Source organism: Varroa destructor, unplaced genomic scaffold, assembly GCF_002443255.2.
Source record: "Varroa destructor unplaced genomic scaffold, Vdes_3.0 BEIS01000003.1, whole genome shotgun sequence".
Classification (NCBI taxonomy): Eukaryota; Metazoa; Arthropoda; class Arachnida; order Mesostigmata; family Varroidae; genus Varroa; species Varroa destructor.
In genome coordinates, this window is record NW_019211456.1 from 23,218,374 (window position 1) to 23,233,423 (window position 15,050).

General features: G+C 38.6%; 1 protein-coding gene and 2 long non-coding RNA genes across 22 annotated transcripts in view; 1 reads left to right on the forward strand and 2 right to left on the reverse strand.

Moving 5' to 3' along the window:
- The window catches only part of LOC111247102 (uncharacterized), a 72,997-nt gene that overhangs the window by 1,263 nt on the left and 56,684 nt on the right, over positions 1-15,050 (forward strand). For 2 of the 6 annotated variants that reach the window (XR_015323058.1, XR_015323059.1), the window contains exon 2: positions 12,455-12,624. This is a non-coding gene — a long non-coding RNA (uncharacterized LOC111247102). Of the gene's footprint in view, positions 1-12,454; positions 12,625-12,656; positions 13,034-13,069; positions 13,240-14,432; positions 14,538-15,050 lie in introns of those variants that run through there. The other 4 variants (XR_015323057.1, XR_015323060.1, XR_015323062.1 and 1 more) reach the window with 4 other exon arrangements.
- On the reverse strand, positions 83-1,770 carry LOC147756690 (uncharacterized). Its single transcript, XR_015323070.1, has 2 exons — positions 1,594-1,770; positions 83-329 (listed from the first exon to the last, which is right to left on the reverse strand). It is a non-coding gene; the product is annotated as an uncharacterized LOC147756690 (long non-coding RNA).
- The window catches only part of LOC111247103 (uncharacterized), a 36,617-nt gene continuing 31,655 nt past the window's right edge, over positions 10,089-15,050 (reverse strand). For 9 of the 15 annotated variants that reach the window (XR_015323054.1, XR_015323053.1, XR_015323048.1 and 6 more), the window contains one exon: positions 10,089-10,976. Coding sequence is in view for 3 of the 15 variants with exons in the window: in XM_086982623.1 (XP_086838749.1) it covers positions 10,939-10,976; positions 14,291-14,433; positions 14,674-14,780; positions 14,884-14,955 (360 nt within the window). In the remaining 12 variants the exon portion in view is untranslated. Of the gene's footprint in view, positions 10,977-14,290; positions 14,434-14,673; positions 14,781-14,883; positions 15,023-15,050 lie in introns of those variants that run through there. The other 6 variants (XR_015323056.1, XM_086982624.1, XM_086982623.1 and 3 more) reach the window with 5 other exon arrangements.

Here is a 15,050-nt window from a genome sequence, read left to right on the forward strand (position 1 = left end):
CGTAGTGAGTAGAGGTCGAAATTCAAGTAGTAGTGCTATGGTGCGGATGGCAGATTTTGAGACGCAGTAAAGAAAAACAAAGTTGCGGGTGTTCGCCTTAGCAAAGCAATTCAGTAGTATGTATTTATAATGCTTGGATGATCTATTATCACTAGAATATGGTGTTTGCATCGTTGAGCTGTTAGGGGTTACGCATAACCGATCAAAATGGAAGTAAATTTGTCGTACACTTGTTCAAAGGTCTATCACCAGAAGCACATCGGCGTATCTTGGGCCAAGAAGTCCGCTACTTGAAGACTGTCTTGTAAAATCTCGACGAATTCCCGTATCTAGAAACCAAGCAGATCAGGGTTATAGAGTAAACGTCCAGTAATGTTTGACTCCTATATTATTTGGCAGTGTACATCTTTACGACATGTAAGAGTGCAATTGATAATACGGTAACAGTAAATACTACTGATATTATTATTTAGTAAAATGTAGCATATAAAGTAAATCAAAGGACTCAGGGACACCGACTGGGTGAACAAGAAGATAAGTACGACGAATATTAGGATCAGTACGGTAATTCGCAACGTGTTTAATAGTAGTATCGCCCAACATTAAATCGATCCTTGGTTACCTTTTTGCCTATTTTTTATCACCAATGGCGCCCAGCTTTATTAAAAATCTACAATTCCAGGTTGAAGCCGGCCATGCAAAATTACAATAAAGTATATTATGCATTTATTGACTTATTAAGTGCTACTTATTATAATCTAATGTCTTTTTCTATGGACTTACGCAAATATTCTGGCACTATATTTTTACAGCGCTATACAGCGGCCAGTTGTTAGCTGACGAGCTGTTCTTGTAGCTGTGAAATCGAACAGTGAGAAAAAAAAAAACAGGAACAGTGCGCCATAGAGATTACAAAATATGCCTTGAGTTTTCTTCCTCTTATAGCAAGAGGACGAGTAAAACAACCTTTGAATGGGCGAAAATACACGATTGTGTTATCAATGTTTATTAAAATCTAGTCCCTTTGTCTCCACTTGCTGCAGAGTTTTTATATTCATTTGATGACAATCGTATACTTTTGTACCCGTGTATAATTTCTATCCGGCATAATGGCTTCTCTAATTTTAGCCTCGATTCGTTCTGTATAGTATGTCCCATTTTTACAGTAAGGTTAAAAATAAATCGCTTGATATTCGTCAGTCTTAAGGATGAGGCACAAATGACAGAACAAATTGCCCACTCACAGATTTTTCAAGCGTGAGTAAAACAGGACAAAAATGCTAATCCCTGCGAGACACGACAAGATCTACGCCATCTGAAAAGTAATACCGTCACCTCCCCATGATATGTTGCCATTGCAGCAAGAATAGCTCGACTTGCCATGTTTAAAGTTTATCGAACATCGAAAAATGCCCATCCCACCCTGGCAAAATCCGGTGCCCATTGGCCCCGTATCGGAAAGTCATAAATGAATTTATTAGTTGCATATAGGTTAAATAAAACCACTGTCAACTTTACTCCATCACCGTTTATTGTCTATGAATGCGAGCTGCGATTAAACTATTCCAGTCATCATTCAATTTAGTGAGGCACCTTTCACGATAGCTTGGCGTCATCCAAGTAAAAGAACAGATCAGTCATTGACAAGGCTTGTTGGATTCGACATTTCATTCAGTATCGTTAGCAGTACGTTGCGATACAGACAATGAAATAACAGTCGCGTCATTATGTTACGTCTAGGATGTCAGCTGTTACCGCTCTAAGGGCGTTGTTTACCTGTTGTGCCCAATGCCAATGTCGGAAGCTGACGCCGCTGTCGGGGTTACGAGAGAAACCGATACAGCTATCGGCGTCGCTACTGACGTTGTTGTTACGCATGCAATGGATAGGAAGCTTACGGAGCCAGCTCATGCATTACCCGCTAGTTCGAGGTCACTGAACCCGTTGTATATATTATGTGCTACATGCAGAGAAGAGAAACGGGGGTTGGTTGAGCACGGGATGTTTTCTCGTATCATTTTTTTGAACGATCCGAAGCCCAAAAAATAAGGAGGCTATAAAATTTTTTTTCAATTCGACTTTCATAATATTAATTATTATTATTTTATATCGGATTATTATTATTAAATATCGTAATTGTTGGACTATTGACCAGTGTCGATGGTGGTTTTAATTTTTATTAACCACCTATATATGTAGTACGTGTAGGTATGGTTCGGCGACATATTGCAGTTTCCTTATCATTCCACAACTTAGTGAGCGTTATGAATAGCCTCCACATATCTTGACTGTTAAATAGATATAATACATGAATATAAGCACATAAACGGTGACACGTTGAGAGGTCATTTTGGGTCGTATTAAATGTGTATTTTTGACTAAACAAAGACTGGCTTTTACAATCATAGGGACCCGATTTTATTCCTGCTGTAGTCGCATTTACAGCCTGGTAAGTGGTTGATTATAAAACTATGAGAAATTACATCATAAGAGGACTAAGCAAGTACGTATTAGTAATACACTGAGTCTAACTTGGGTACCAACATTGTACTTGGTAAACAGGTACTTGATGTCTTCGATTTCTAACACTAACTAATTATTCCTCGGGTAAGGGCCAAAGTTTATGACGGTAGCCAAACGCGGAACATACCATATTTCTTCTAAGTATTTAAAGAGCCGAAATAGGCAATATATTAAATATCTATGATGCCCGCAAAGCATCAATGGTGGTGATTAGGGTAGGCGTCTGGATGTTGCCTGCGGTGTCTAAAAACTGGAAACGGGTGTAAAACAATCAATTTCCATAATCGACTCCTTCCTGTAAACCTGCTGGCATCTTATGTCCTGCCAATCCTTTGAACTTTCGAAGATAAAAGAAGACTTATAATGGCACCTGATCAAATTTAGCAGGTACAAACAACACCGAGTGCTAATAAAATACGTCTGCTTTGTATTGCAATATGAAAGGGAATTAGAGAAAATATCCAATATACATAGTTCTTTTTATGTCAAGTAATCTATTCAACTAACATATATTTCCTGATTCTTGATTACTAACTTTAAACGAGTGATTACCTAGATCGCCTATGCATCTTTTTCCCTATATATATATATATAGATCAGATCCTAATCTCTTTCTCTCAGGCACAAACCTCTAGTATTTTAAACAATCTCTGCATAGCAGTAATAGCATTAATCTGACAAATGAGACGAAAAAACATAGTTGTATTATGTAACAGCAACGAATTCCAAAGTGAAACCTTATTTGGTGAAGTGTTTACCTTCTTCTCTGAACCTTCCGTCGTTCAGATCAGGTCGACAGCTCTCCTTCAACTATCCTGCGATACCGTAGCCAGACGTACGAGCATAGTTACCGTTTGCTTTTGGTCGTTGTTGTCTTCCTGATGCAGTTCCTATCTTCACCGATCGGCCTTGGCTACGACTGTGTCGACTGACTTGTATCTTGCCTGGGTTTAAGATCTGAGACTTACGAGTCGGACATAGCACATCGAATGACGGTCCTTTCTCAAGCGAAAAACGGTTACGACAATAGCATCATTAGCAATAGCTCAACTGCTTAACCGTTTAAACAGAGTCCGGCTATCGGCCATCGTCAGACACTCCTCCGACGTCTCCTTTGGCTTCGCCGTCGCCGCCATCTTTTGCTGTTGTTATCTTCCCAATAGCTGTTTCCGTTATTAGTTTCACTGTAATTCTTGCTGCCATCTGGATGCCGTCGACGTCAATTGACGGCTACGCACATTCAGAGATTATTCGGATACCCAGAAACGCTGGCATTTTATAGCGACGACGGCCATGGCAGTGCCATCGAAGGTAGCCAAGAAATACATTTCTACAACAACAATAGCAGAAACGACTAGAATAAGGCAACATCTGTAAATCAAACTGTTAAATATTGGCATTCGCTTTGGTCGTATTTTCTCCCTAAATTCACTTTGATACCGACATAGGAACAGCGATACGGCACAGACAACGGAAATTGTTTGTGACACAATTAGATGTTGGCGCCTTATTCACTACAGAGACATCAGATGTTTATAAGGATGACTAAAACCAATCGATGTTGTTCTTGTAAATGCGAAAACGATGAGAAAGCACATACAACATTGGCTTCTGCGCAGCCCTACAAGAATAAAATATACTAACGAATACTGTGTCAGATAGATAAAACGTTTGATATATAATAACAGACAGACACAAATTAATTACTTACTGACTCGCAAGATTGTAATTCGCCTAAGTTTATACGTTAATACCTTTGTGTATAGTGATTTTACTTAAATCTATCGCCTTCGACTTCGGGACAGGAAGCGAGGTATGTTTATAATTACTGTGGTGTCGTTCGCCACAGTCAAGTACAATCTAGAATTCAAAGTAACATTATATATATATATATATCAAAGCAAATGATCACGGACTCACCATGAGATACAAGGGCTCTTAGACAATTCCAACTATTGAGGGTAAATATCTTCATTTTGCTTCATCGGTTACTCGGACAAACTATTCTGTATCAATAATACAATCATCCAAACAACCTACTACCACCACTCACCACATCAAGATACCTGCCAGGCCATACCTAGACGACATTGTGCTTTGCTTGGGAAGCACGCTAACAGGCGAACTGCGGATAACTTGTAAGGTGTCGCGCTTTTAAAGACATGCCAACAGTAATATACTGGAACTTTAATTAGAAATTGTTAAAGCACCCGGATACTTTAACGCCTGTATCGGCTACGCGTAAACGCCGATACAGGCTGACAAAAGGTTAAACAAACCTAACCTCAAGAAGCTTATTTCTATATCAGGCCATATTGTGAGTCATGGTTAGCAATGTGCAATTTCAACTGGAAATTCATCAACATCACTACCATAAGAACAAGGTAATTCCTTGTCTCCACATGTCTTTTTGCCAATCGTTTCATTCGTCGTGACTTCCCACTGTTGAAGATAATACTAATGAATAGTGCCTATTACATTGGCTAAATAACTTGTAATTGTTGCGTAACAATTCGATCCGATGATGCTTAAAGGTAAAATAAAATAACGTCAACGACGGTGTCTATGAGCGTTGCTTATAGGATCGATGTGCGACAATTCTACTAGGTCGTATTCAGCAAATGACTCCCTATCATTAACTCTAACAGTAATTACACGTAGTCACCTGAATGTGGTACTCACGGACGTTTCAGCATGGGTGTATTTGTATAAGGCTCCTATTTTTTTTCCTATTCCCTAGCTTTCTTCGCATCTGTTCACGTACTTCAGCAAAGGGACCACCGTCAATGCATGACTCGCGGTATCGATGCACAAAGCAACGAAAGTTGTCTTCACAAATCGCGAGGTCGCCACTAACGACTTCGGCGTCTTCGGAATAATTATGGTCAAGCAACAAACCGTTCATTATGATAGCTTAGGGTATAAACAGCTACAAAGATACACCGGTCGTCTTAGCAACTACTACAGCAACAATAGCTTTGATCCCACCGATCGTTTGCTTTTGTTGTTTCGTATTGGTACATTACGTTGGTTATGGCGTTGTTGCTGACGTTCGGTGTTTGATAGTACTGTCGTCCTTTACGTTCCCGATAATACCGGCAGCAGTAACAATGATGAAAAAAAATCTGATGTTAACGACCATGACACACTGTCGCATCTGCTCATTCTTCTTAAATAATTTCCATAACGTATTGCCTTTCAAGCAGCAAAGAAAATGGAATCATCAGGTTCTATTTGATCAAGTGATCGCTAAAAACTGCTGGGATATTAACAATGACAATAGCTGATAGACTGTGGTTTTGAGATGCTATGATGCTGCATATACAAATAGAATGATAGTTATTGTTCATTCCGCTTACAGTTTTCTTCTACTATTCGCTTTGCCATGTAAAGCGTCAGATATTACGTGTCTTCAGCGGCTTTCTCATCAGCGCTTCAACCGCTTTCATGTCACAATCATGAAGTTTAAGCCAGCAGACGCCAACCGCCGTCAAAGCTAACAGTCATTTCTGTATTAATTAAACGGAAACATATCATATTGGATGAACTCGTTTGGACCCTCAGAAACAGTGATCTACTTGTCATTTTAGTTAAACATGTCGATGATGCCAAATGAATTACCCTAGTTAAAACTGTACGAAAGGGTTCTAACTGGGCTAACAGCTATGAACATCAAATTTTACCGAAGTTTCGCAGATGATAATTTTTGATTTCATAAGTTAATTTTATTCTCTGTACTGTACCCCAATATATGATTACATAATAATAATGCGGTTGTTATATGGCGGTTGTGAGTACATTTCACTTCTAAAAACATTGATAATTTAAGGGAATACGAAGAATACTGGCTGACGAGCGAGCAATCTGAGTAAATTGGTATTGTCCGACCATTGCGGCACAGCTTCTTTCATGCTTTGTGCCGGTCCTCTCTGATACACACCATCATGTGCAACGCTTCAATGAACACATTGACAAGATATGTTTACGAGAAGGTCATTCTTTATTGCTTTTTAGCAGACGCTCACTTACAATTGTGCACCTGAAATGATTTAATAGTGTGAATAAAGTTATTATTCAAACACGATTACTGTTCAACAACTTTATTTCAACACATGTTAACATGAGCCCTTAAAGGCCATAGCGTCAGCAATTGAAAAAGGTGATCGGTCTTACTATAAACTGCCCATCAAATCAGCTCACATCTTTTTTTTCTGTGTTAGGTTGAACATATTGACGTTGTTGTCTCGGATATATTTTCAAGTGTTCTTTTGTTGCAGCTAACACGCAAGATGTGTCTAATTCTGCAGTGCCGTTGCACGGATATACGGACAGCGGGCATGTAATGGATAAGCGGTTTCTGAAAAAAACTACCCCTTGTAACTCTGTTGTGAGTCGATGATTCGCAACTTAATTTTAACAGAATGGTAACATTTCATATACTAACCAGATAATATAACCATAATTTTTCTTCAAAAACCAACGGGAGGAAAAATGACAGATGTTCATAGAACAAGTGCAGTCAGTGACATCATAACACAGCCAATGCCGTATATCCCCCCAAGGAAGCCTTCTTCTATAATTTATCGCTTTATCGGTAATGAGAACATCCTACATAGGTAAAACTTGTTTATTTCTTTGTTTTTCAAAAAAAAAATGGCAACACACGTGAAAAATTGAAAAAAAAAAAACCACAAAAGACCATTAGAGCTTTCGTAGGAAACTTAACTTAAGCACTAATACTGATTTTTCAGAAATACATCAAAAAAATAGGGTCGCACGGCTGGTAAGCAGAGAGGTTGTCATCCTATAGCAGCAGTGCGAGAGTTCCGCAAATCGGATGACAGCCGTTCGAGAGGACAGCGCTCCATGCTTGTGACTAATGTTACGAAATTTCCAACACATTTTCCCTACTGCACAGAGTGAATAACAATGAACACGTCTCTGCGTTGTCATTCTATGATCCATGATCGCCCATCACATTTCGTTCCATATGCCAGGCGGCGATTTTTATTATTGTGTGCAGACAAAATTAATTAGATGGAATCAGTGTGCTTTTACTTATTTTATCAATAGGCTTGAATCTGTGGGCCGACAAAAACGGAGTGGTTCTATAGATATTTATGCCTATGGCGCTTTCGAAGACTGCTAAACTTAACCATAGAATCTCTGCCCACGCAGGCAGCTCTACAGCATTTACCGTATGTTCATATTTTAGGCGGTAGCCTTCAATGTTTGGAAAGAGAAATTCAATCAGAAACCGATAGTCGTCCGGGCAGTAAATGGATTCGTTATGAAAAAAAAACAGTTCTATGTACATTGCCGCGCCCGTTTATCGTTAGAATATTAATTCTAATCTTTTATTAATTAAAGTACATAACTAAAGTAAAATGGTGCAGCGAGTTATTCAACTATTCGGTTTTTTTGCGTAACATGTTTGTCACTCGGTATCAGTGCATGTTCTTACTGATCAAAGCTGTTTATTAGTTAATGACTTCAGTATCGTTTCTGGCAGACTGTAGAACTTCAAGGAACTGTCCTAGCACACCCGTATTTACATGGCTAACACTTTTTGGATAGATATATGTAAGCATACATCTGTGGAATATTTACGATGACATCTCTTTGTTGTTAGGATGGGCACTCTAATGTGTTTCAAGAAGAACAGAGACAAAGTTGGTGATTATGGTTCACTCAAAACATATCGCATACTTTACGATGATCAAATCGAAAATTGCATCAAATTCCCTGCGCAACTGTATTTAACAGATTCATTAAATACATTTGTACAGGTGATTTCTAATCTGGGATAAAACTTTTACTGTAAAAGTACTTTTTTGGTAAACAGGTATAGTGAACAAGACGGTGAACTACTCCATTCCACTGCCTGTATTTGTAATTTTTGCATATAATTAACGATTTGTATCGTCGCGTCCGGGCAGTACACTTTTATGCGATCCGAATCAATTAATGATCTGACGTCACGTGAGTGGTCACGTAACGGTTTACCCAAGGGATTTTCTGTAGAACGAGGAAGAAATTGCTTACGTTATGCTTATACGATGCACTGTTTTTTTCTGACAAATGCCCTAGAGTTTAAGCTGAACAGTGGCTAAACGAGCTCTATGCTAAGTAAAAGTGAGGAAATCTTTTAGAACATTGATATCTGAGAATCATTAGTCTGTTGCGAAGGCAAAAGAAAAGTTTGCCGTACATTACAAAATCTTTTTCCGACACGATCGACAACGATACTTTGGCGAAACAACAAAAATCGGCTACATGATTCATGTTAAGGTTCTGGTTTATCGACTTTGATTATTATCAATTTTCAATTAAAACCACGTGCTTGGGTTGTTGCAAAGAACCAGCACGAACTGCCAGTAACTGCGGGCCAATGTGTCATAGAAAGACGAGCAAATTTCTTTATGCTGCCGTAGCGATCTTGAAACGGCTCTATCGTCAATGTCGGTTCCTGATAGGAAATATTTTGTAACTGTGACATCCGTCTCCATATACATAAAAATAATAGTCGGGAGTTTCTCTTTAGTTTTTGCCAGTCAGGTTTTCATTGTAACGGTGACTGACCACTTAAGTAAACCGGAAGAAGGCGATATATTTCATGATCATGAAGAATGTTCAATAAAATCATTATGAACACATTTATTGCCATGTAGCACTTGAACAAAAACTATTCGCTAATATAGTTTGATAGGTTATTACGTACACTTTCTAAACGGCTGCGAAATTTAACGCACGAAAATAGCAAACAGTGTCAGCCTATATTGAAATATCTTCAATATGCTCATATTATACAAAGAAGGTAACTATTGGCATAGCAAGTCTGATCCTGATGTGACAGGCGACGTCAAATTCTGATCTGCATGAAATTTATTGTCGCGGAACTTCATCTACGAAGAGCCAAATCATCGTATATCGAAAAAGTCTAGCCAACATACAATTTACCATCATAATATAATTATAGGGTACTTTATGCCCAGATAAGCAGTAATCAATGAAATAACAACACCCAACTAGAATTCATTAAGCTAAGTGATCCAGTACTAATCCCTATGTTTTTCTTATGTTACATGTAACGAATTCCGTAGAGGTCTATCGATGCGATTAGTGTATCAAAGAATTACACAAAGAGTCTGCAATTTTTCGGTGGACGCAAAACAATCGAAACTAAACAAATCGAACCAGTAGATCTAGCTAAAGGCAACGTTCGTACTCGATGAATATAAAACTTATCACAAACATGAATAACTTAAAACAAATATAAATAGGAGATAGTAAGTTGCTGCCTAAACAGTTAACTTTCCATCAGTGTATAAGTTGCTTCCAAGTTGGCTTGGATTTGCGACGCTCTTTGCAGACAACTCTCATCATATGATGGTACAAACAGGGCTAACAGAAGGAGTTCGCTTAGATACAATCCACTGTTGCGCACAAAAAGTGATTCTCTGAAAATATCCAGACACGTCAAAATATGTCCAGAACGATTACGTGAAACTGTACCGTTTGGAAAATCGTCGTGTACGACTACTTATACACAAACTGCGCATTAGTCATTATCATCCAACATTTCCAACTGTTTACGGTATTTATTACATATACTATATATACAGAGATGAGACAAGCACAAACGTAGCTTAGTTGTACGAAAATGCCAAAAAGACTCTGTTGCTTACGGCTAGAATGAATAACGCATACAGTTTAGTAAGAAATGCCTTCACAAACTATACCTGTGACAGCCTCAACTAGATGTTCACGAACAGACCATCATCAGTGTGCCAGATCTATGCGGCGATGACCTTTACGTACAACAGTTTGAGCTGAATGAAGAAAATAGTTCACAAGGTACTGGTCGAGCGAGTTTTCGTAACAGCGGAAAATATAATTGACGTCCTCATTATAATACACCCTTATCAGTAGTCAGTATTATTCGACTGAAAGTGAATAGCTATGATCCGAAAGTACGATTTTGGTAGTAAACCCGAGCAAGGCAGTCGTAATTTGTAATCTAGTGCATTGATATAGTCAGTAACAATTGTAACTAGTCGGGGCCATTTCCTTCATTGAACAGTAGTCGCTGTCACACAGTACGTAAGTAAAACCGATACACAATATTACCACATATTCTAGGGATATTCAAAACTAACTGTGGAAGTTCTCTCTCTTCGCAAACGATTCAAAAATGCAGAAAAACAAACATCCATAGTCTAGACTAAGAGCATAGCTTACAAGAAAAAACGCTGTTTATTCAAATGTTTGACGTCCTGTGTACCGGTTATTTGTTTCAATTCAATGTGATATATTATAATTAAGGAGCACTTAGATGTTGTAACGTGGCCTTCTATTTTCGCACGGGCCATCCGGGCTATACAAGGGCACTTGGTCCTTAAACTTGCTCAAAGTTTAAAGCTCCCTGTTTTTTCGCGATAGATACCAAAAGCCTGAAACGTAAACGTACAGTAAATTTAAAAACAATTACATTTTGATATTGACAACGTTAACGTAACGCGGTGGTCTACAGTTCGTTAACTCGTTTTAAGTTTGAGCGAAAGTAAGCTTATTTCCTATATTTTATTGGACTTGTATTGCAATATGATTCACTAGCCCAACCGCATTGGTAGAAGCTCTCTCTCTTTCTCTCTCTCATATATTATCGTTAACTGATGATGTTCAATTCTGAGAAAAATTGCTGTGTGTTTTTCGATCAAATGTTTTAGCATGATTTCATTTCTCTTTCTAGTCTTGAGCTTGCGAACATTTGCAAATTCATCAAAGGCGATAATGAAAATCTTTCATTAGACAACGCCCAGTACGTTGAAACAACAAGCCGAACATTAAAAATAGACTGACTAAATAATATAAAAGATATATATATATATATATATGTATATATATTAGTTATTTTCAAGACCTTTTTAGAGGCATTTTGGTTAGTTTTATACAGAAAAATCGTAAACATTCGATGAATTGGGCAAAAATAGTTATGCGTGACGCCATACAACTGTGATCAGTGATCGTCTGTAACTAGAGAGACTATTTTATGGTTTCTCTGTAGCACTACGTACATCGAAGCCGATTTGTATAACCGTGTATCGGTTTGGCCTATAGTTAAGGTTAACTAAACGCAGAATAAACTGTACTGAGATACTTTCTGAGGTTTACTATCAGCTAACTAATGGTGAAATATAAATATTATCACTTGACAAAGTGTATCAAATGTAAGGTTCAATGCCACTTTTCGGAGGGCGTAATGGAGTAGACATCTTTCTGCGTACTTAATTGATGTGGTATACATGCACATTTTCCGCCCCTGTTAACTGTTTGAGTAGAAGATATCAAAACTTTTGCAAATGGTCAAGATTTTCATATTAGCGGATAAGTACGGAAAAGTTTACATGGGTTAATTTACAGTCCTCCACGCACTGTCGGCCTTCAATAGTCAACAACGTTTAAACACGGTTATTTTCTATTGATAATACGCCCAGCTAGTTTCATAATGTTACATCGAATCGTTAGTCAATCTATTTTAATCAAATACTTAGCTATAAGTTGCCATCTTGTTGGTATTTAGGTGCAGAGGGAGTTTAAGGTAATCTTAATGACAAACACATGTTGCTCGAGTTCCGAGAAAAGTACATACAAAAAAAAATTTAATGTGCTGTAAACATACACACAGATTATTTTCATTAGCTTCATCAGTGCAAAATTAAGATACGCGTATATTTAAAAAGCCTATTTCCCGATGTCGATATAACTTATCCGAGATGTATAAGCTGGTGTACAAGAAACATTCGAACTATTTTTTTGGGCTAGAAATAGGCTGCGGCGGAGTAGCATTCCTACAGATTACCACGTAAAGCCGCCGCTCATCGTATTCCAATGAAATTGTAATTCATGTCATTATGTTTTACGTTTCCAGGCGAACCGTATGTCCTTTGATCATTCGGCAGAGCTAGTCGCAAAGTAAGGACCGTTCGTGGCAATACGCAACAAGCAAAAAGCGTTTACTGTTTGGGCACAAGGACAATGCTACATTTATTGCGCTCAGTTGTCCGTCACAGCAGAGTCGTTGAAGCCTATACAAAACAGGTGTGTCTTCAGCAAGTGGCAGATGCCTCGCTTGAAGCAAACTTATAATATTCGTGCAACACTACTGTGGGAGGTCGTAGAATAGGGAAATGACCTGGAATTCATTTCATCGTCCTTTTGTTAATATATAGCTATTATATCCACGATATTACTGAACGAGTATGTTTAGATTCGGTAACTGTACTGACTTGCCGTTACTTAAACGCACTTTTGCTTGTTGCACCGTGTATTCAAAGGCGATTTCCTAGCTCACAACAACACTAGGCAAGGACCTCCCACTCTAGCCTATATAATCTACAAACACTAGACCCCACGTAAGAGACTGTATCACTGGATAAATACATAACGTCGAAAGCGCCAAAGAGGCAATGTGGACGCCACCTCGTTTTGGATATGGGTGAATTGAAAGGTAAGCTCCAAAGCCTTTGAATAGCTTCAAGATACTCGAAAATCACCAAGTCAAGCGGAGTTAAAACAGAGTTTACAAGTCGACTGACGCAGTTTGCCGCAGTTAGAAATGCATAACTCTTTTCAGGATGTCAAAGTCGTCTGACAACCTTTCAAAACACGCGCCCCATTCCTACAACATCCATAGACCCATGAAATGCATTTCCGGTACGTAGAGATTCTTGAAATCTAGATACACTGAGAAGCAGCAATACCTTGAACGCTGTGTCATACTCAAAGCTGAGTTGGTTCTCTTGGACAGTGCCGATATTAGATTTAGCCATACATTGCTTCCTGATATTCTATCATATGCCGTTATTTCAACGATGCTCGCAGGTGCTCATTGAACGAACATATATGTATATATGCATCGTGCCTAATGACTGTCCTTGTTCTAACGCTAATGATCAGCAAGCTGTCATAAGACCCCGCTTCAACATCAGAAGTTATTCAAACTCGCCGATCTTTACAGCAAACACTGGAGTTCGTCACAATGTATCATGTCGCTTATATCTTGTACGGTCATTCCAATACAAAAATACCAATAATAATAATACTATCTATAGTACCGGTCTGTCCGTATTCCAAGAAGCATTCGACTTCCGACGCCCAGCTTATTAATCTCTAATTTCTCACAGAATGGCCACACCTTTATCCAGAAGTGATTGCGCGTGTCAGGCAACTATTAAGAGGTTAACAAAGATGCTTTCATAGAGAAATGTCTGGAAATATCAACGGCACTAAATGCTGCCCATTGTGTTGTCGTGTTTTGATAATTTTATACAAATGTATGGATTCTGCAGGTATTTCGCACTTGCCTGAGAGTGTCTGTGTTGATTAGGCGGGAGATTTCAAATGTGCAAGTGTGTAGCTCTAGACTCGCCCAACCCGCCACGTTCAAATAGCACTGTCTTATGCCGTCAACGATAAACAGTATTAATTATTGTTTGTAATGAATAGTATAATCAAACGAAAGTATTTAGACGGTACGCTGCTCTAGAAATAACAGTGTGAGAAACATTCGTTCTGTGAGGTCCAACAGCAACCATATAGAAAATGTTTGTCTCGCACTCATAGCGTCACCAATTCTCTCGGTTCCCCAAGCGATTCAAACGTATAGACTTCGTTTAGGTTAGAGATAATGAAGTAATCACAAAAGGTAACGACTGAACGGTGGCACAGTGGCTATTTCTTTTCAATCGAAGTGTAAAAAACCAACACATTTTGTCGGTGACAGGGTGGCTGGAACACGCATCTCTATCTTTCGAATTGTATGTTCGATTCATTCCATCAGACGCCCGTGTCCTGCCGCAACATAAAGAGTGCCTGTTTCCGGATTTGAACCTACACCACAACGTGCCCCTGAAATGAGCACACAAGAAATTCCCCCATTAAGCTATCACGGGGACATGGCAGAACATCTGGATCGGTATTATTAAACTGGGACATTGAAGCAAAGTAACGAAGTTAGTGGAGAAATTTGATTGAGTTACTAAGACAAAGTAGTGGGTTGGTAATGACTTGAATAATACATGATACACACTAAAATAAAGTAATTAAAAAAAACTGCGCTAGAAAGTGCTGCAGGATAATACGAATCACCTCAATATAGTAGAATAGTTGACTTCATCTTGGAATAGATCTGGAGGCAGGTTCAGACTCGCTTTGAGTTTGACTGGGAGGGGTGACAAGGCAGTGTCGTAACGGATCTAGTGTGTACATGTACAATACACATTATTGCACACAGATTAAAATTACATTTCAAGGCAAAATTCCACGATAAATATAGCCGTATTTAACCTGTTCACATACGTATGGAAAGCTTGAGATTCTATTCCGATCGTAGGGCTTGATGATGGCGTCCGAAGGTAATAATTTCTTCATCTTTCTTGCATATACATACACTTCACATACCGTTTGTCAAATGTACATTAAACACCTTGCTCTCTTCTAAAAATACTTGTTATCATCACCCTCGT